Below are 22,495 nucleotides of genomic sequence, written 5' to 3'. Positions count from 1 at the left end.
ACAAAATGGAAACTGAACGTTCAAACGTATTGTAACGTCATATAGCGGGACTATAGGGGAACTTTGTTTATACGACAGAAGGAATGTTGATTAAGTGAAATGAACCAATCAAATTGCGCGTAACAAGTAAAATTAAATTATTTGCACTTCTTTTTTCAGATGAAGAGGAGTGCCATTTACGGGAGCGAGTATTTGAGTTCGTTCGGACCATAATGCACATGAAGCTGACAGAGAGTGAGCTGGCGTTATTTAGTGCTGTCGTGTTAATCAGGGCAGGTTAGTGCAGGACTCTAATCTTAAGGAGGGATGACACATTAGAGAAATTAGTACAGAACTCTAATCTTAAGGAGGGATGACACATTAGAGAAATTACTACAGAACTCTAATCTTAAGGAGGGATGACACATTAGAGAAATTACTACAGAACTCTAATCTTAAGGAGGGGTGGCACATTAGAGAAATTACTACAGAACTCTAATCTTAAGGAGGGATGACACATTAGAGAAATTACTACAGAACTCTAATCTTAAGGAGGGATGACACATTAGAGAAATTACTACAGAACTCTAATCTTAAGGAGGGGTGGCACATTAGAGAAATTAGTACAGAACTCTAATCTTAAGGAGGGATGGCACATTAGAGAAATTAGTACAGAACTCTAATCTTAAGGAGGGATGGCACATTAGAGAAATTAGTACAGAACTCTAATCTTAAGGAGGGATGACACATTAGAGAAATTAGTACAGAACTCTAATCTTAAGGAGGGATGGCACATTAGAGAAATTAGTACAGAACTCTAATCTTAAGGAGGGATGACACATTAGAGAAATTAGTACAAACTACTAATTAACACACCAAAAATCCCAATAACAAAACTGTCAAATCCCAACAACAAAATTACATCTCGACAAACCTATCAAATCTTGATGATGTATGAAAATTAACCCTGGCAAGTGGCAAATTAAATGTTAAAGCCAGGGTATTGAACATTAAAACCCAATGAACTAAACATTAAACCTAGAAGAATTAAATATTAAATCCTGGAGAATTTAACATTGAAACCTGGAGAATTTAACATTAAACCTTAGAGAATTTGAATGACACCACAGCTTTCACTTACTATGGTTAAAGAAACCTTGGAATGATAAAGGGATAGAATTTGCAGTTAACCTTGGTCATAACTTTTGAATGATTAGTGATAGGGCTTTCATATTACACTTGTGTATTCCTTTTGACCAGACCTTTCTTTTGGTACCAATACAGGGGATGCTTACCCCTTTTAAGCACCTGATCCCATTTCTGGTGTGTCCAGGGGTTCGTGTTTGTCCAACTCTATTTTGTATTGTTTATAGGAGTTTTGAGATTGATCACTGTTCGTTATCTTCACCTTTATAGGAGTTATGAGATTGATTACTGTTCGTTATCTTCACCTTTATAGGAGTTATGAGATTGATCACTGTTCGTTATCTTCACCTTTTATAACATTTTTGAGATTGATCTGGTAATTAGCAAATGTGGGGGAAATTACATGGAGAGAAATAATTTCTTCTGCTATTAGGTTTAGGGTGAGAAATTTATTTTGTGGATAAATGTATGTGTCCGGTATTCTCAACAGTGATGTCGATCTTGCACTCACTTTGCTTTGAATGCAGTTCTAGAAACCATGTTTTGAACAAGGTGTTGTAGATACTGTAGAATCAATAGATTTCATCGGGCAGAGTAAGGTGTCCCATCGATTTCAAACCACAACATGATATACAGTTATATGACATTTCCCGGTACAGAAACAATATCCTTGAAATTATAACAAAGCAAGGAAATTTTAACAATCCACAAAAATTGGTCCCCATGAATTTGAATAATTTGCTAGACAATTTTACAAATGTACAGTTGAAGTTCGGTGTCCTGAACACTGATATGTCGAATACCATGGATATGTCAAAGTGATTTGGAAGTCCCAACCACTTATGCTTTAAGTATTTTAACCTCGATATCTCGAATCCTCGGAGATCTCAAAGTTTTTTATCGGTCCCATCAAGTTCGAGATAATGAGATTTGACTAGATATTCTATGCACTTTTTTTTTATACAGGTCATCATACAATTTTACAAGTAGATATTCCATGCACTTTTTGTTTTATACAGATCGCCCTGGATTGAAGGACATTGCCGATGTACAGAAACTGAACGAGAAGGTTCTGACAGCATTAAAACAGGAGTTAAGTAAAACCCACACAGACGAGAACCTCCTGACGCGTTTAATGCAGCTGACATGGAGTCTACGGCAGCTCAGCTCGCAGCATATAGTGCTTCTTAATAAATACAAACAGGCTAATCCCGATGTAGAGTTCCCTGCCCTTCATAAGGAACTCTTCAGTGTGGAAGGTTTGGAAGGTTCATAGAGTCCTTTCTGAAAGAATCAACATTGTTCATTGAGGAGAGTGGGTTTTTTTTTCTAAGTCGACAACACATTGCTTATGTTGTTTGATGTTTCAAACAGAGTTTTAAGATTCGTGTCGTGCTTTGTTTGAATTTTAGGGACAGCATTGAAATAAACATCCTTTTTTATGGATGGTATGTATGTCATTTGAAAAAAAAAATATAAGAAAATATGGTCATATTTACATATTTAGTTATGATTGTTTTTACATCCGATTTTGTGCATGTAGCATGCTCACTATTGTAACACATCGCATCTATACGGAGAGAAGTTAATTCTTAACATTGGGCCAGTTAGAATTAATTGATAGATTATCATCACCACCCGCCCCTCAAAAAAAAGGGCCCACCCCGATTTTTTTTATTTTCGCAAAAATTACGATTTCAAACAATCTTGCTTCCCAGTGATTAAAGTCACAGAATGTTGGTTTTGTATCTTCTACCAAGGATTCCTTGAATGTTAACTTGATTAACACTTTGTGTGGTGCCTTCTGTCATTAATTTTTTTTTCTCGGGAAATATAAATTAAAAAATAAAATCCTCCAACCCGCCCCATATTTTTTTTTTTGTGACCCCAGATGATAATCTACTAATTAAGTTGAATTTGCCTTACAAAAGTTTCTTCTGATTATTGCCCAGTTCTAGCAGTGTATCGGGGAAGCTCGTTATGAACAAGTCGTGATGAACAGTTCTAAATCAGCATATAAACTATAAATGTTCAAGTCGTTAAAGAAATTTTTATTGTTGTGAACAGTTTGTAGCAAACACGATGGAGAGAGAAAAGTTTATTGTGAATACAACTTGTATCATTGCAAATTTGGAAATTGTAGAAGAAGAAAAAATGAAATAGAATTATATCGTGGCATGAGTTGGCCGGAGAAACTCGGTGACGGCTGTTGTGTGGGAAACAATATGTTATGATTTCTTTCCCGCAACTAAAATGATTTTTATCTATATCAGTATTTTTTACTTTTTAAGAAGAACGCATTACATGCAGAGTACCAACAGGCTTCCATTTCAGATCTGAAAATTTAGAACATTGAATTTTCAAGTGAGATGCAGTAGTGAGTTGAAGTATTGATTTAGTTTAAGGAGTCAATTTAAGCCCCTTTATCCCCCTCAGGAAATATTTTAATGATATATGATGTGTTTTTTTTGTTGGTTTTTTTTTTTTTTGTGAAGGAAAAACTTGTTTAATGCAGGAATCAAAAGAAGCTTGTTGTTTTAAGTTTTGTGTCTGAATTTTTCACCTTATTTTGGGATGAGAAAGGGTGAGTCTATCTGCCCGTGTTTCTCAATGTTGTTTCTGATGTTCTTTGTGTGACGATCACCAGCGTTTGAAATATTCTGTGTTAGTAAAACGAATTTCTATCAGAAAGCTTTCAATTTACACATCACAGAAACAAATTGTATTTTTTTTTAATGCACTAGTTTGACAATTTTAAAAGTATTATTTTTTTTTTTTTATTAGGACATTTTTGAGTGGGTTTTTTTTGGGGGGGGATATTGACTTGCATAAAGTTTAGGAAAGATCTGTCAAACTGGATGAGTATTATTCATATTTACAGATAGCATTTTTCTTTTATATAGCTGAGAAAGGATATATATATATATAATTGAAGCATTTTTAAGAATATATACATGAAGCTGTGCTTGAATTTTGAATATTTTTGTTGTGAAAACTAGTACCTCTAACTGGTCGCCATAGTAATGATTCAGTACATATTAAGATTTAATTTTCAGGCCAAATAATTTTAAAATTCAGCTCAACACTTCAACATTTTCATTTAAACATATGCAGTAGATAATTTTCGTTCTTTTAAAAAAAAATTACCCCCCCCCCCCCCCTCTTGCTTATCGTGTACTTCATGGAGCAACATGTTAACATTCATTCTGGGATTTCTTGAAAAAATCTCTAACTAAGTTTAGGTTTAACTTTTATTTGAGCAGTCAAAATTTCAAACTTAAGTCCAAGTTTCGACTTAAGTTTCTTTCGAGAAATCAAGGCCTGAATTCCCTCCTCTGTATCAATGTGACTAAGCTTTAAATCTATTCGTGTGTGTTACAGTGAATTCAATATTTAGTCAGATTAGCATTGTTGTGAAGCGTTTATTAAGGAGGAAAAGGGGGGGGGGGGTGATAAATAGAAACTTTAAGAAAAATATGGAATATTTTAAATGATTGATAATGACCTGTACATACTTTCCTCCTTGGAAAGTGAAGTGAAGTTTGGACAGAGAGCTCAAGTAATTGCTTTAGAATCAAAAATACGACTTTGATATTTTGTTTGTAATATAAAGGGAACATTCTGGATTTTTTTGTTCTTCTCTTGTTCACAAGTTTCCCACAACCACAAGACTTACGTATTGCACTGTGCCAAATTTTATTTCACTCTATCCCTTAGCCACCAAGTGGAATATTTTTTTTTTTTAATTATTTTTTTATGTATTTTTTTTTCTTTTTTTTTTTTGGTTGAAAGATACCCATATTGCAATAAAAGTTTTATACTGTACCTTTCCAACAAAATTGGAGGCGAGTCCCATGGACATAGATTATTAATGTAAGAGTTGTCTCTCTTGTCAGAGGGGTGTTTGAATGGTAGGAGTTTTTGATTGACTTTCCCTCTTCGATTTACACTGATATCTAAAAGGATGGTTAAATTCAGGGAACTATCCTTCACTACGTTGACACAACATTTGATTTATCGGTATTTCTGCATTTTGTTTCTCTACGATAGAATGAGAATTCCTGTTGGGAAGGGTTTTGGACACTTATTTCACTAATGACCACCATTTCTCAGAAATGAAAGGTTTTTTTTTTTTGTTCTTGTCACTTTCAAATGATTGTAGATAATACCAAATAGTTGTCAGAAGCGATGGAATTGGCTGACATTAATTATACATAGTTTCAGATAATTGTAAATAATTTCAGATAACTGTAGATAAATTAGCCTGGGATCTTCACTGGTACCTTGATTTTGTTTTCTGTTTGGAGGATGACTAACATGAAGTATAAACAGATTTATAGTTACACTGGTACCGGTTTTCCTGTGGAAATATTGAAGGTTGTTTGATGAAATGGGCAGCAGCACAGCAGAGTACATTTAGTTTGTTAAATAAAGTAATACATTGTTAAAAGGTGATCGTGATGAAAAAATATTGTGGCGTTGATGTTGTTTTCAGAGGAGGGTTGCAGAATATCCTAAGGTTTATAAATTTCAAACAATGGCGTTTTTGTTATACTTCTTTATTATTTGCTGTTGATTTGTTATGTGCATGGTGTTTTGTTACAAACTGCATTTTTTATCCCTTTTTTTTTTTTTGTTGGTCAAATCAGTTGTGTACACAATGTGTAAATATGTACAGTGTATACCCCCCAAAAAAACTACAGACTATACCAAAATCATGTGTCAATATTATTTTCACTTCGTTAGTCAATGTTAGCCACATGTCTTATTCACTTACAAATTATTGTTTTAATTAACATCATTTGATAATTGACATGTTCGTGGCAATTTATGTGTCCAAGAAATTTTACATTCTTAATTTTACCAGGAAGCAAAATTGATTTTTAAGAGAAAACAATCATTTAAGGTCATAGGATACCACGATTTTGGATAAAATGAAGTCGGATTTTGCCGAGTTTACATGGGATTTTCTATTATTAGATGAAGCAACATTATATAAATAACACGAAATGCATCAATTTAAAAAAAAAATTTAAAAATTTTGACAATGTACATTTTTCCATTGAATTTTTAACTAAAGATTGGTGTGAATTTGGCAAAAATAGATGTGGCTTCATCGAAAAAATGTTGTGTTAAATATGAGTTTTTAGCAATACAAAAACATTTACAAATAGTTTTACAAACTTTTATAGTAATTTTCTAGGGGTATCCTGTGTCCTTAAAAATAGGTTTAGACCTATTACGTTTCCATGGTGATATATTAGCTTATTAGAAGATCCACGTTTCGGGGTCTTGGATATTTTGTTTGCCACGTTTATTAAATGCGATCGTTCATCAGTGTCCTACTGGCCATGTTAGATTTCTCGTACATTAGACTGGGAATCGGGCATAGGTTTCTTCTTAAGTCATTCAGATACAGGTTTGTTTAAAAAAAAAAGCTTTCATTACACACACACACATGTATATCTGTTTAACAAAATCTGATGAAATGTATGAATTGTAATTACTGTCTGATGCAATCGGATCAAGATCGTCCTTTTCCGTAAGCGGATTGCGGTTACGGAAATAGCCGAGTAGTTACGATTGTGTGCGGTGATCAGGCCTGTGGACTTGATGTAGTTTTGTACTAATGAAGGTACAGCCACTATAACACGGTGGAAATGTATGATGTACCTGCATGTATTATGTATTTCATATTTTTACAAAATCTCACTAAATCAAGGGGTTAGACAAGGAGCATGCATATTCGCGGGCAATTTGTTGCAAACAAATATTTTTGCCTCTAAAATTGAAGAGTTCCATTGTAGTGTGTTGGATAATTGTACTATTAGTACTATAGTAACTTGTGACATTTACAGTACAATCTGAAGTGCCTTACAAGTGGTTAAAATTTTAATTAGATGGGGTTTTTTTAATTGCCCAGCATATTTAGAGGGATATTTAGCTGTCTGTCAGTTTTGTTAATATCAACTTTGTTTGCAGCAAATACCCTCAGGTTACAAGGTGCAGTAAAAGTCTGTGTAATTATTTACCAATGATTCTGTTCATTTAAACTTTAAAAAAAATTCTGTTGATTTAGGGGGACAAACAGTGTTGTTGGTTCTGTGAAATTAAATTCCTCATTCTTACGAAATGTTTAGGAATGTTTTTATTTTGGTGTAAATAGCTCTATTGCGGTGTTGTAGGGTGTGTAAATCCACTGCTTTTGTGAGCCAATTCGTGCTTAGAAATGATACAGAGAGCCTGTCAATTCAAGCATTGGACTTTTATTTTCGCTAAGTTTATTTTTATAAAAGTTAGGAAATAAAAACCAATTGGACACACTAAACTTACAGATCAAACTTACAGATCAATTTCATAAAGTGCTGAAGCCATCGCCCCGCCCCCCACCCCGCCCCCCTAGACTTGCATTTGCTCATCATTAAAACTTCACGGCATGTTGTCTTGTCCGGTATCATTGGGCGTCTGAGGACTGTTTATCAGTCAGCAACACATGAAATCATATTTTCATAACACATTTATCCAATGAAATATTTTTTTTCGTGATTTACATGATAAAAATGTTATATATATATATAAATATATGTATGCTGTACATTGATGTATCTCATTGATTTATTAAATAAACATCAGTGTACGATAAGGAATGCTTGCTTGTATCTTGTTTTACGTCTCTCCTGAGAATTTTTTTTTACTCGAATGGAGACGTCACCATTGCCGGTAAAGGGCTGCAAAATTTAGACGTATACGCAGCACGTACGATTATTTTTATTGTACCACACCTGTGACATGTGGCCTCGGTTTCTGTGATCTCATCTGAAGGAATTGCCTCTTACGACAAGCAAGGGGTACTGAGGACCTATTCTAACCCGGATCCCCTCGGGATGTGTACAACAAAGAATGCTTTAACAATTCAACAAAGGTCTGATTCAGTGGCATTCGACATTTCCGGATCTTCGTTCGCTGCACAGTGATATGGAATCGGCCGAGTTTAGCCGAGCCATCGTACGACATTTGTGATGCAAATGTTGGTATAACCTTGCGCCTTTGTTTTGTGTTATCACATCTTTCTATTGCGATATCACGTGTTTGTATTGCGTTATCACATCTTTCTATTGCGATATCACGTGTTTGTTTTGTGTTATCACACCTTTCTATTGCGATATCACGTGTTTGTTTTGTGTTATCACATCTTTCTATTGCGATATCACGTGTTTGTATTGCGTTATCACATCTTTCTATTGCGATATCACGTGTTTGTTTTGTGTTATCACATCTTTCTATTGCGATATCACGTGTTTGTTTTGTGTTATCACATCTTTCTATTGCGATATCACGTGTTTGTTTTGCATTATCACATCTTTCTATTGCGATATCACGTGTTTGTATTGCGTTATCACACCTTTCTATTGCGATATCACGTGTTTGTTTTGCATTATCACATCTTTCTATTGCGATATCACGTGTTTGTATTGCGTTATCACATCTTTCTATTGCGATATCACGCGTTTGTTTTGCATTATCACATCTTTCTATTGCGATATCACGTGTTTGTTTTGCATTATCACAACTTTCTATTGCGATATCACGTGTTTGTATTGCGTTATCACACCTTTCTATTGCGATATCACGTGTTTGTATTGCGTTATCACATCTTTCTATTGCGATATCACGTGTTTGTTTTACGTTATCACACCTTTGTATTGCGATATCACGTGTTTGTATTGCGTTATCACATCTTTCTATTGCGATATCACGTGTTTGTTTTGTGTTATCACATCTTTCTATTGCGATATCACGTGTTTGTATTGCGTTATCACATCTTTCTATTGCGATATCACGTGTTTGTTTTGTGTTATCACATCTTTCTATTGCGATATCACGTGTTTGTATTGCGTTATCACACCTTTCTATTGCGATATCACGTGTTTGTATTGCGTTATCACACCTTTCTATTGCGATATCACGTGTTTGTTTTACGTTATCACATCTTTCTATTGCGATATCACGTGTTTGTATTGCTTTATCACACCTTTCTATTGCGGTGTCACGTCTTTGTTTTACGCCTTTATTGCGTCTTTTGTTTGCAATATTATTAATTTCATTCGCGTTATTAACTTTTCTTTTGCTTTATAACGTAATTACGTCTTTTGTTCGCGTTTCATGAATTCGCGTGATTAGCGTTATAACGCTAGATGCAGTGTGTTCAAGTGTTTAATCTTTATGAGGAGGGGGGTTAGATCTGAATCCGAATTTCAAGCACCTGTCTTGTGTTCAAAGTAAACAAACTGCGTGTCGTGTTGGATGACGATTGGTTTTTGGTTGTTGTTTTTTAATCATTTATTTTTATTAAATCAGTTATGACTGAGTTTTCACAGTAGACTGACATGTACGTAAAGTCACGCAATTTTAGTGAGAGTAGTATAAGGTGTATGTACAGCTACCTCGATCAATCTTCACCCGCTCTCCAGCCAATGTCCATCACCCGCTCTCCAGCCAATGTCCGTCACGTTCTGTGCAGGTTAAAAATGTATGTTTTACAACAGCAGCGCCATCTGTCAAGCATCCGCACTGTACACAGGACTAGTGCCACCACACATCTAGCAGAAGAAGAGCAGAACTCGTTATAGAATTATCGATTCACGCACACACTACTACACGCTGTAAATGACACTTCAGGTTAGCAGTTTACATCAAAACTTACTACGTGGTAAGATGATTGGAAGCTGTTTGGTAGATGGCGAGTTTATCGATTTTTTTTGTTTTTTGGTTTGTTTAAATATGAATGATATAAATTATTTTTGCATGTTGATGGGAGATGGGCGATATCCTTCACAGATAGTGATTTCAGTATCCAATCGACGTCGCATATATTGAAATATGATGGACACATCTTACAGAAATATGATACTTCTGAAATTAAGTGCAGGTCTTTATAGCGCTCATTATAGAAAATCAGTAAAAATGAATAGAATATGTAGTGTTGTGTTCTATATATAGTACTTAGTGGAAGATTTACTACACACACCCCTCCTGCCAGTCACTATGTGGAATCGTCCATTCTCAAATTTTGCATCGTTATATGCGCGTGATTCCGCTCGTAGCAAAGACTTTTCATATTCAGTAATTAATAATGCATGTTCGAAAACAGATGCGCGTGCAGAAGGATGCGTTGGGACCACCTGTTCTCACACGTGCGTATATCCTCTCGCGGTCGTAAATAATTTGACGCTGAAGGAATTTTGTTTAAAGATCCTCGAGTTCAGGTAAGACTGTTCAAATCTGATACTGTATGAGGGGTTTGAATATTTAAAGAGATTTTGAAACATTGTATCCAGTGGTCTTCTGTATTTACACTGTATATTACACGCGTGTGTGTGTGTGACGGTGTGTTTATCTGACCGAGGCTGAGGGTAGGGGGGGGGTCAAAGTGGAGACACTTTCACGCTTCAGTATACATGTATATAACAACACGATGACATCACCTTGAAGGTGTATTCATTATTCATACATAGATATTTCACACAGTATACAGACAGGCGCACTGATTTAAGTTAAAAGTTTATACAGTACTTGCACACACTGAAGGGCCACCGGGCGAACTGAAGTCATTAACATGTAAATGTGTTTAATCACGAATTTGATCTCTATCGAGACGTATAAAGGACGTAATGTGTGGAGCTGTGCTCTAAGTGAGTATTTTTTACTGTCGTGAAAAAGTGTTGGATCACTAAAGAAATCTGTTATCTTTTTTATTTTACAAAGAAGACCCGGGCACCTGTAGAGAGAGTAGTGATGTGTAAGTTCAGCCGGGGAAAATTAATTAAAATTCACGTGTTTTCTGCCTCATTACGACTGACGGCGACAGTGTGCACGGTGATGTGATTGATTAAAGCTCCGCAGGTCTCAGTTTCTCAAGGACGATAGTCACTGTGTGTTATAGTACCAGGTCTGATAGTCACTGTGTGTTATAGTCTGATAGTCACTGTGTGTTATAGTACCAGGTCTGATAGTCACTGTGTGTTATAGTCTGATAGTCACTGTGTGTTATAGTACCAGGTCTGATAGTCACTGTGTGTTATAGTCTGATAGTCACTGTGTGTTATAGTACCAGGTCTGATAGTCACTGTGTGTTATAGTCTGATAGTCACTGTGTGTTATAGTACCAGGTCTGATAGTCACTGTGTGTAATAGTCTGATAGTCACTGTGTGTTATAGTACCAGGTCTGATAGTCACTGTGTGTTATAGTCTGATAGTCACTGTGTGTTATAGTCTGATAGTCACTGTGTGTAATAGTCTGATAGTCACTGTGTGTTGTAGTATCATGTATAGTATCAGATCTGATAGTTCAATCTCTTTCTTTATTCGCCTCACCAATAGTACAGAGGTACTGTTTAACCGGTTCCCCAGTGATCGGCATTATTAGCCACTGTTTCCGACTGTTTCATATAACTAGTAACATACTGGTGGCGGATCTAGGGGGTAGGGGACACACGGACTGGTGGCAGATCTAGAGAGTAGGGGACACACAGACTGGTGGCGGATCTACAGGGTAGGGGACACACGGACTAGTGGCAGATCTAGAGGTGGGGGTTGCCCACACCCTCCCCTGTTGAACATTTTAAAGAAAACGGGTTATTTATTGTTATTTTGGGGTTTTCAATCCCCGGGGGTTGGGGGGGATAAGTGCGAACTTGGGTTGCACTCCCAACCCCCACTTTTGGAGGGAAAAAATCTGGATCCGCTGCTGCGGACCACGTGTGTACACTTGAGGCATCAGTGATTTTCATTCATTTTAAAAGTTGATAGTCTTATGGTATTAAAAAAAACCAATCCCTTTGTCGCTAAATAAACTCGGATTTAAATTCTATCGGGGCTTTTTTGCCGTAACGCAGCTGTTTATATTTGTGTATTGAGATAAATCTGTATTAACCTTACACCAAGCTTAAGAACATCACGAAAATAACAGACATAGAGAATGGTCGCTTGAAAAAAATATTTGTACTTGAAAAAATGTAACTTGGAGAACTCTAGCCTAGAAAAAGAAAAAACAGGGTTAGCGCCATATATATATATATATATATATATATATATATATATATATATATATATAATTATTATTCCATACACACACACACACACAAAATAATTATGTAATTTTAAGGGTTCATCACATCATATTCAGGGAATATATTGTGCCGAGAAGATCACGGAACCGTATGGTTTTGACACTGCGGGAGACGAATTACCCTGCTTTGGGGGTTATTTCTGAACGCCGCGGGGAGGGGCACACGCCGTCTATTCAGCGTTTGTTGTGATAGTGAGTAATCGCCTGATATCATTCCAGTAACGAAATTACTGAGTTATCGCACAAATGTGAGAATGATGTACCGAGCATGAATCAGATTCCTCAACCCTATCTCTCCTTATCTCTCTCTCTTCATCTCTCTCTCCTTATGTGTCTCCTCTCTCTGTATCGCTATATCTCTATCTTTCTCCAAATGTCCTCTCTCTCCCCTTCTCTCTCTCTCCTCTCCCTCCCCTCTCTCTCTCCCTTCCCCTCTGTCTCTCTCCCTCCCCCTCTCTCTCTCTCCCTGCCCCCTCTCTCCGTCTTCTCTCTCCCTTCCTCCCTCCCCCTCTCTATCTCTCTACTCCCTCTCTTCTCTCCCCTCCTCTCTCTCTCCTCCCTCCCTGCCCCCCTCTCTCTCCGTCTTCTCTCTCCCTTCCTCCCTCCCCCTCTCTATCTCTCTACTCCCTCTCTTCTCTCTTTCTCTCTCCTCCCTCCTCCCTCCCTGCCCCCCTCTCTCTCCGTCTTCTCTCTCCCTTCCTCCCTCCCCCTCTCTATCTCTCTACTCCCTCTCTTCTCTCTTTCTCTCTCTCTCTCTCTCTCTCTCTCTCTCTCTCTTATTTTGAGATGCACAAGAACTATTAAAACACAAATTGATTTAGAAAATCCAGATAGACCTACTAGTAAAGTCTCAGGGACGGAGTTTGATGTTGAGAATCAGTAATCACCAAACTAAAAGTTGTGTTACACATCGAATGGGTAATCATTAAACTAAAAGTAATGTTACATATCTTATACTCAGACAATCAGTAATCATTTAACTAAAAGTTAATTGTGTTTCCTCTCCCTTTTGCTATACATGTATACACCGATGTGTTGTTTTTTTTTACACACTGTGTCCGCATCATGGTCAAACTAGAGATGTACAACTGAGAGCGCCCCGACAAGAGGGACATCTTATTTATACCAATATTCTGTAACTACGTCATAATACAAACTATTATTTACATTTCTAATGTTTTCACGCATTTCCTCATGAATGCGAACATTGAGTGTATGAATCATGATAAATATAGTCCCACTATTTTAAAATCTGAAGTATGCTGGCATAAAGCGTCACAGTCCATGCTCTTTTGTATTTTCAAAATTGTAATTTATTTTTTTAAATAAAGCCTCCTTTACTTACCTAAGGCATAATTTATTGACTGAATGCGAGTCCGTATAGATCACTAAAAAAAAAAGGAGGGAAAAAAGAGGCGCGTATCTGAGAACAGGACGCCATCTGTTGTGCGATAATAACGATCAAACATCAGGTATCTTTGGAAAACTTTGTTATCAGGTTCGTCAGAGGAAATATTCTCACGGCGGGCGAGTTCCCCAACCTTTGTACAGAATTCCAGCGTGCGGAGATAACTGCCGATGATCGTGCGTACATGTTGATAGATAGTTTTTTATTACGGCGGTATCGGGCTTAATTAAACCCCAGAGCGAGGAAGAGTGGGAGGGTGGTTACTTGCTAACTTCGCGATCAAGGTGAAGGTTACATCATCACATGTATATATATAAAATATAAAAATGAAATTGCTCACAGCTATACAAGAAGCCATTAATTGTCTTCATAACGATCCCTGTCCTCGTCAACTTCACCTCTCGTGTCTGTGTGAGTACTGTCTGTACGGAAATAGTGTTACGTCGTCAGCTTAACCTCTCGTGTCTGTGTAAGTACTGTCTGTACGGAAATAGTGTTACGTCGTCAGCTTAACCTCTCGTGTCTGTGTAAGTACTGTCTGTACGGAAATAGTGTTACGTCGTCAGCTTAACCTCTCGTGTCTGTGTAAGTACTGTCTGTACGGAAATAGTGTTACGTCGTCAGCTTAACCTCTCGTGTCTGTGTAAGTACTGTCTGTACGGAAATAGTGTTACGTCGTCAGCTTAACCTCTCGTGTCTGTGTAAGTACTGTCTGTACGGAAATAGTGTTACGTCGTCAGCTTAACCTCTCGTGTCTGTGTAAGTACTGTCTGTACGGAAATAGTGTTACGTCGTCAGCTTAACCTCTCGTGTCTGTGTAAGTACTGTCTGTACGGAAATAGTGTTACGTCGTCAGCTTAACCTCTTGTGTCTGTGTAAGTACTGTCTGTACGGAAATAGTGTTACGTCGTCAGCTTAACCTCTCGTGTCTGTGTAAGTACTGTATGTACGGAAATAGTGTTCGGTTTGGATCGTTCGTTTCTACAGAGATTGAAATTGACATGCGACAGACGCTACAGACATAACCACGCTGTGAGCGGTTCATCAGACGGCGAGCAAATGTAAGAACGTGAGGACAGAGGGGGTCAAGATTAAGGCCTGGTCACTGTAATCTGTAAATCCAGTGAAATGACCACTTGAAGTCACACGGTGCGCTCGTTTCCTAATGCTGTGTATACAAATCCGATATAAGAAGAGTAATCGGGTTAGAAAGGGATTACAGCTTCATGCTTGAAGAGGTTAATGTTTCTGTTTTGTCATTTTGACCTGGATAGTAGGAAGGTATAGGTAGGCGGGTAGGTATAGGTAGGCGGGTAGGTAGGTAAGTATAGGTAGAGTGGGTGGGTAATTAAGTATAGATAGGTGGGTGGGTAGGTAAGTATGGGTAGGTAGGTAGGTACTGGTAGGTGGGTGGGTAGGTAAATATAGGTACTGGTAGGTGGGTGGGTAGGTAAATATAGGTACTGGTAGGTGGGTGGGTAGGTAAGTATTGGTAGGTGGGTAGGTAAATATAGGTACTGGTAGGTGGGTGGGTAGGTAAATATAGGTACTTGTAGGTGGGTGGGTAGGTAAGTATTGGTAGGTGGGTAGGTAGGTAAGTATAGGTACTGGTAGGTGGGTGAGTAGGTAACAGTTGTTAGCTACGGGGGCCGATCACTGACATCGCTACACAGGGTTATACAGTTCCTACTTGAATGTAGGGAAGTGGCGATACTCGCCCATCATCTACACAATGGTTTCGATACATGACAGTGTTATTGTATGATGGGGTGGACAAGGAAGCCGTTCTCCTTTCTGTTATCTCTTCCAATTCCTTGCCTCCCCCCCCCCCTGCACCCTTCATCCCCCCTTTAGCATGTTCTCACCACTTACGTACATGGTTTTGTCAACACCGTCTTGGGTTATAAATGTTAAAAGGTTGCTCTCCGAATTTTCACGGTATCAGACAAATAGAAATCCGTGAACCAATTCAGTATAAGTCATGCTTTAATTAGTCACGTGACCACAAGGAGATCGCATGTGGAAATAATTTTGACCGTCCTTCTGTCCGCGAGGCTATGCACACTCTCCTTAATATCGGAGTCAATGATTTACCAGTCTGTCAATCTACCAGTTACACTGGAGTCCTTGATTTATCAGTGTTTAAATTGATTCATGTCTTCTTTTTTTCTTTTTTCAGGTAGCTGAATTTATCGAACACGTTCTTTGATTTACTCTGAAGCTACCATGTGTTACGTCATCGTCACGTGTCGCTCCTTAGGGTGGACGCTTCTCAGTGTCACTGTAACTTTAGCAACGGTCGCAGCAGTCATATCGCCACACTGGATGATCGGGACCCCTCGTGAAACTGCCATTAAATTAATCAATGCGTCCGAGGAGTTTATGGACTCGGAAACTTTCAGACCAACCCTAGGAATTTTTAATAGGTGTACAAAGCTTCAGCTGGACTTTCAGATAGCCAAAGTGAGGGACAACTGTGCTACATTCGTTGTGTCGTTCACAGCCGAGGATGACTTTTTTCCGCATGCCTGGAAGGCGTGCGTGATACTGTTCGCTCTCGCCGGAACTCTTCTGCTTTTTTCCATGCTGTGCTCTGTCATGAGTCTCTTCGTTCGATCCATCTGTGGCAAGAGTATTTTCACGGTTGCAGGATTCATCCAAAGTATTGGAGGTATATAAAAATCATAATATATTGTAGTGTCAGGGGCGGATCCATAAAATCAGAACATTCTGTAGTAGTATCAGGGGCGGATCCATAAAACCAGAACATTTTATAGTAGTATCAGGGGCGGATCCATAAAATCAGAACATTTTATAGTAGTATCAGGGGCGGATCCATAAAATCAGAACATTTTATAGTAGTATCAGGGGCGGATCCATAAAATCAGAATATTCCGTAGTAGTGTCAAGGGCGGATCCATTCAAATTTTAAAGGTGGGGGAGGGGTTCTCTAGCAGATGGCACTATATATGAGTTCCAAAGTGGGAGGGGTGGCTGGTGTCGTCTCTACGGTGGTGCTAAATATCCTAATTTTTGGTAAACATTTTTCTGTCAAGAAGGGAAGTTTAAGGGTAAATAGACTGTAGATATTATGCAGGCCTGTGGTTATGGAACCGAAAAACAGTTCGATTATTCTAACCCTGTGACCCCCACTAGATCCGCCACTGACTATATAAAACATTTTTTAGGCCAATAAGGTATGTTAATGTTAATAGAATTTTAATGATTGAAGGGGGGATTGTGGGGAATGAAGAAAGACAGATTCTGCTACAATCTCCATCATTTTTTCTGTTTAATGATGTCTTATAAATATTGTGATCTTACATGAATGTTGTATCCTATTGTATGAATGCTGTATCATATATATGAATATATATCGTATTATATGAATATATAACATATGAATGTGCATTATATTATATGAATATGTATCATATTGTATGAATATGCATCATATCATATGAATATGCATCATATTATATATATCATATTGTATGAACATTGTATTATATTACATGAATATGCATCATATCATATGAATATGTATGCTATTGTATGAATATTGTATTATACTGTATTGTTTTACAGGGTTATTTTCCGTGATCGCTCTTGTTATATACCCTACTGGATGGGGCACCAAAAGGGTGCGCGATTTATGCGGTGAATACGCGGAACCTTACGTCATAGACAGCTGTACAATAGGTGAGTTTACAGAACCTTACGTCATAGCCAGCTGTACAATAGGTGAGTTTACAGAACCTTACGTCATAGACAGCTGTACAATAGGTGAGTTTACAGAACCTTACGTCATAGCCAGCTGTACAATAGGTGAGTTTACAGAACCTTACGTCATAGACAGCTGTACAATAGGTGAGTTTACAGAACCTTACGTCATAGCCAGCTGTACAATAGGTGAGTTTACAGAACCTTACGTCATAGACAGCTGTTTACAGAACTTTACGTCATAGACAGCTGTACAATAGGTGAGTTTACAGACATCCCCGATAGGACCTCTAGTATTATTTTTTTCATTTTAAGGAATAAATCTAATGTCAGGATTGTTTATGTTAACAGTAAACTGATTGTGCAGAATTCCCCCAACCTATTGGTCAAGACTCCTCACCTCTTAATGATCTAAGTCTTTTAAGTGTTACGTCAGATTGGAAGGTGGATGACGCGTCACTGCCTGCATTGAAAATGATGAAACATCAAAAGTTTATTCCTTCGAACAACTTGATTAAGGAAATCTAGACATGACGCATTAAATCGGCCATATTATGACGTAATATGGGTTTATTAAGGTGTGGAAATCTGGGATAGGGTTGATGCACAAAAGAACTATGTGGTAGGCCTATTATTACTTGTGAGGAGATTTAAAAAAAAAAAAGAATAATATTTTAACCAGGCCGAACGTGCATGCTCCGAGAGCTGTCAGTTCTCGTCCGATCTCGGATTTAATCTCGCATGTAGTTTGTTAAATGCGTTCTCCGAGAATGACTGACACGTATATTGAGACGTCACCAGCTGTAGGTAAAGTACCACACATTTAGACCTAGGGGCTATATGCTTAGTGCCCGGGACCGTATCTGTAACCTAAGATGTTTGGATAAAATAAAAAGACCTGTAGAGACTGCTCCGGTGCCAAACGCTCGGCATTTAGATGTGATTGATAGATTGTATTTTGTTTAACGTCCCTCTTGAGAATTTTTCTCTCATATGGAGACGTCACCATTGCCGGTGAAGGGTTGCGAAATTTAGGCCTATGGTTGGCGCTTATGGCGTTTGAGCAGGGAGGGATCATTATCATACTGCACTTGTTGTGACACGGGACCTCGGTTTTTGCGGTCTCATCCGAAGGACCGCCCAATTTAGTCGCCTGTTACGACAAGCAAGGGGTACAGAGGAATTATTCTAACCCGGATCACCACGGCATCATTTCTATGTAAGAGTCGTGGGTCCTATGGAGGTCTCGTATCACGGCAGGCGTTGACAAGTTAAGTAACCCTCACTGCTGCAGTCGTGAGAGCTAAGCACAAGTAAACTTTTTCTACAGATGGCAAATTATCAATACGAGTGAAAATTCCTGGAAGGGAGCAAAAAGAAAAATACCCCTTTTAGTCTGGATCATCCCGACGTTTGTGATGAACACCGTCTCGTGAGGGGCCTTAGGGGGGTGGGGAGTCGGCTTATACACAAAAGTAGGGATGATCTGCGCTTTATAAAACTTCCTGCACCGTGGTGAGTATAAACAAACGTCTGGAAGATCCAGTCTACTTTTGTATTTTCTGTTTATTTGTGATGTGGGTTTCTTTCTTTTTATGTGACGTAATTCTATTTTCAGGCTGGTCGTACTACCTGGGTATAGGGGCTACCGTGCTGGTGTTTGTAGCCGCCATCCTGTCCGTCCCCGCCGACAGATCCACAACCAGCCGCAAAGTGGAGGAGGAGATGCTGGAGGGCAAAAATCTCATTTGTGTTTTATGACGTCATTCAAGGAAACCCACCAGTATTACTCGGAACCCTTCAGATGGTTTCTTCATACTTTACCCTTCGATGAATATTTCAATTGCAAATTCAAACAAGTTGAAGGTCAATTCCTACTTGCGAGGTTGTATGTTTCAATGCGAAATGTAGCGTAGATTTTCTAAGCACAAAATTCTAATTAGAATTTTACATGTATAGGCCTCGCCGGCTCCTCTACGCTACAGTACAAGGATGTGTTGTAGAGAAGTTTGAATATAAAGTCCGACTTCATTTGTCAAACCGTCGTACGCCGGATGCGCTGGTTGGAATGCGATTTTCAGTATGTAGAAATGCAAATATCATTACCATGCAAATAACGTCAAAAAGTAACAAAACGTTTGAGTTTTTCATTGTGTCAAAACAGAATCCACGTTTATTGTTAGTCACGTTTTTATGGAATTTTCGTGAGATATGTCAAGGATTTGGACGATTTGAATTTATTTTAAAAGTGACAAGAAGGACAGCATCGTGTTCCGCCAATGTTTCTCGCCCGTTTATTTCATTTGTTAGTGCGGCGCTTTACGCCCGCTCATACATGGTCGGTGCAGTGCGGCACTTTACGCCCGCTCATGCATGGTCGGTGCAGTGCAGCGCTTTACGCCCGCTCATGCATGGTCGGTGCAGTGCGGCGCTTTACGCCCGCTCATGCATGGTCGGTGCAGTGCGGCGCTTTACGCCCGCTCATGCATGGTCGGTGCAGTGCGGTGCTTTACGCCCGCCCATGCATGGCCGGTGCAGTGCGGCGCTTTACGCCCGCTCATGCATGGTCGGTGCAGTGCAGCGCTTTACGCCCGCTCATGCATGGCTGGTGCAGTGCGGCGTACACCGATTTTGGACAAATGAAGCCTCCCCTTTGTTTTGTCCTTGGTGTTTCACTACATGGACCAATCTTAAACCCCACAGTGCCGTAAATATTTCTCGATGTCCATGATTGATTTCTCTGTCAAACTTCATTGTGCGGTATAAATATATTTCACTCCCCTCTAGTATGCAATTTTATGTTGACTGATGGGCTATATACTGGTCCAAAGACTGATTGATATTATGTATATTTAATACTCAGAATGATTGCCTTTCTTGGCGATACCCAGAGAAATTTAGAAATATTCCATTATTTATTGATATTTTTTTTATATGAATAAAGAATTTGTCAGTGAATCAAATTTTCATTCACTCTTCCACTTAATGGTGTATAGTGAGTGATGTTCGAGGATCACGTGTAGGATCAGGCGTAGAAATATTGAATTGAAGCAATTAATGTCCAAAACTGGTGAAAATCCACGAGGATGCGGGTTACTAATGGTGGATTAGCAAAAATCGATACCCATGCAAGAAAAAGTTGCGAGAGTGAGTCATCGGCCAACTTATGTCCACTATCCTATTCTCATTCTTAGGGGCGCCTAGGTCGTAGGATTATATACTGGTTCTCTGCCCTTGATTCCAATCGCTGCCGCTAGGAGGCGGAGACTGATGTTTAATTGTACACACATGTATGTTCTATGTTTTGTAAGTGTCTTATACTATTCTCTCGTTTATGTTAATTTATTCCCTACTGATTGGATTTATTTCACGTGTAATACTGATTTCTGTTATTGTACATTTTTTGTTCACCTCATTCATGCGAAGATTTTATGCATTGTACATTTATTCAGGATAATTTATGCGAGCATGTTTCTAATTATTCTTCAAAATAAAATGGAAAAATGTTTCTATAGCTTTGAGATTACATACAGGAAGTCCTCACAGGGGGGGGGGGGGCGAGCTGGCCTTACCGGCAAGTGGAAAAACAATATCCAGTGTGTACACCAGCCGTTCGACTCATTGCATTGAGGTGACTTATACGATGACCTCCATATTTTATCAGACTACCCATACTCATAATCATAATAATATTATGTCATGTTTTAAACGGTGAAAATGTTAATTTGCCTGTTGATTTTGTCAAAAGATTATTGTATCATTTTTTGCCCTTAGAAATCTGAGGGAGAGAAAGGACCGATAACTCTGTGGAAGAGAAATGCCGGTGAACGAGGCGTTTTTTTCCGAGCTTGCCGGAAAGACCCGAAAATTAAGTTGCGACTATCCCCTTTGTTGATCTACAAAAGAAAGTCAGTGTTCTCCTATTTAGGGTCTGTAACTGGGCAGGTATTATTTTGGATCACTCTGTAATAATTGTTGGATCCGCCCTAGGTGCATCGTCTGGATCACTTACGATCACCGATCTCAGGAATGCAAATGTGTGGTGGTTTTTTTCAAGAGTTAAACCATAAACTGGGAATAGACTTAAGTCAAAATTTATTTAAACTTTTCAAATTTATCAAGCACATATGTTTAAAAACCCAGTTGGTTTATAAAATAAAAAATTTGTTAGAGTTCCTCATTGACAATATCTTCGTGGTCTTTGGTGATCAGGTCTTCCAACAGTCTGTTGAAATTCCCATGGGCACGAATTGTGCTCCTTTGTTAGCTGACCTGTTTCTATATTCATATGAAGCAGAATTTATTAAAAAAAACTTCTACGTGGGAAGAAAAAAATCTCTCGCTGTGGCCTTCAATTCGACATTTCGATATATCGATGACGTTTTGTCTATTAACAATAATAACTTTCATTCATATGTCGATTTGATATATCCCTGTGAGCTCGAAATAAAGGACACCGCAGAGTCGTCCACTTCTGCTTCATACTTAGATATTTTATTGAAAGTAGACATTAACGGCAAATTGACAACTCAACTGTATGACAAACAGGATGATTTCAGCTTCTCTATCGTCAACTTCCCATATTTATGTAGCAATATTCCATTATCACCTGCATATGGCATGTGCGGGTCTAGAGGGGGTCGGGGGTCCGGACCCACCCACCCCCCTCCCCACCCCCTGGAATTTGCAAAGATAAAAAAAATTAAAATATAACGATTTATAAGAAAAATGAGTTATATCACAGGTTCGATTTTGTGAAAAGGATCGACCACCCCCCCCCCCCCCCCTGGAAAAAATTTCTGGATCCGCGCCTGTATGGTGTTTATATATCTCAACTGATTCGATATGCAAGAGCTTGTTCTGCGTATAGTCAGTTTTTAAATCGAGGTAAGCTACTGACAAACAAGTTGATGGTACAGGGGTTTCAACAGTCTCGATTGAAGTCAGCATTTCACAAATTCTATGGTGGTTATAACGATCTACTTCGTCCATACAACCTCGCATTGGGTCAAATGCTGTCTGACGTGTTTCATACCGATTGTTAAGCCGTTCTTGGCACATTGATTTTGACTGCGGATAACTCCGTTTACCTGATCAGGATATAGGGCTC

At 38.5% G+C, this 22,495-nt stretch overlaps 2 protein-coding genes across 12 annotated transcripts in view; both read left to right on the top strand.

The window, feature by feature from the left end:
- LOC125661857 (probable nuclear hormone receptor HR3) overlaps nucleotides 1-7,768 on the top strand; it is a 29,698-nt gene extending 21,930 nt beyond the window's left edge. For both annotated transcript variants that reach the window (XM_056146644.1, XM_056146643.1), the window contains exons 11-12: nucleotides 160-276; nucleotides 2,145-7,768. In XM_056146644.1, coding sequence (XP_056002619.1) covers nucleotides 160-276; nucleotides 2,145-2,401 — 374 coding nt within the window. In that variant the 3' untranslated portion in view covers nucleotides 2,402-7,768. The remainder of the gene's footprint in view (nucleotides 1-159; nucleotides 277-2,144) is intronic.
- Nucleotides 7,769-9,709: 1,941 nt separating this feature from the next.
- Nucleotides 9,710-20,893, top strand: LOC125662451 (LHFPL tetraspan subfamily member 2 protein-like). Of its 10 annotated transcripts, none has more exons than XM_048894673.2 (4): nucleotides 9,710-9,804; nucleotides 15,842-16,333; nucleotides 17,251-17,364; nucleotides 19,004-20,893. In XM_048894673.2, exons 2-4 carry the CDS (start codon nucleotides 15,889-15,891, stop codon nucleotides 19,144-19,146), a joined length of 702 nt encoding a protein of 233 aa, XP_048750630.1. In that variant the 5' UTR covers nucleotides 9,710-9,804; nucleotides 15,842-15,888; the 3' UTR covers nucleotides 19,147-20,893. The 10 variants fall into 10 exon arrangements, with proteins under 10 accessions (XP_048750630.1, XP_048750628.1, XP_056002615.1 ...); XM_048894671.2 differs by lacking the exon at nucleotides 9,710-9,804 and adding an exon at nucleotides 9,811-9,835; XM_056146640.1 differs by lacking the exon at nucleotides 9,710-9,804 and adding an exon at nucleotides 10,179-10,391.
- The last annotated feature ends 1,602 nt before the right edge of the window (nucleotides 20,894-22,495 follow it).

The sequence above is a fragment of the Ostrea edulis genome, chromosome 8 (assembly GCF_947568905.1).
Source record: "Ostrea edulis chromosome 8, xbOstEdul1.1, whole genome shotgun sequence".
Taxonomy (NCBI): Eukaryota; Metazoa; Mollusca; class Bivalvia; order Ostreida; family Ostreidae; genus Ostrea; species Ostrea edulis.
Note: the sequence above shows the minus strand (reverse complement) of the source record. Positions and strands in the feature narration are given on the sequence as shown.

What these genes read in the sequence shown, in the direction of transcription:
- LOC125662451 (XM_056146639.1), top strand. Translation starts at nt 15,889, where the DNA reads ATGTGTTACGTCATCGTCACGTGTCGCTCCTTAGGGTGGACGCTTCTC. An exon ending in ATTCATCCAAAGTATTGGAG is followed by an intron (nt 16,334 to 17,250) that starts GTATATAAAAAT and finishes ATTGTTTTACAG; the next exon opens with GGTTATTTTCCGTGATCGCT.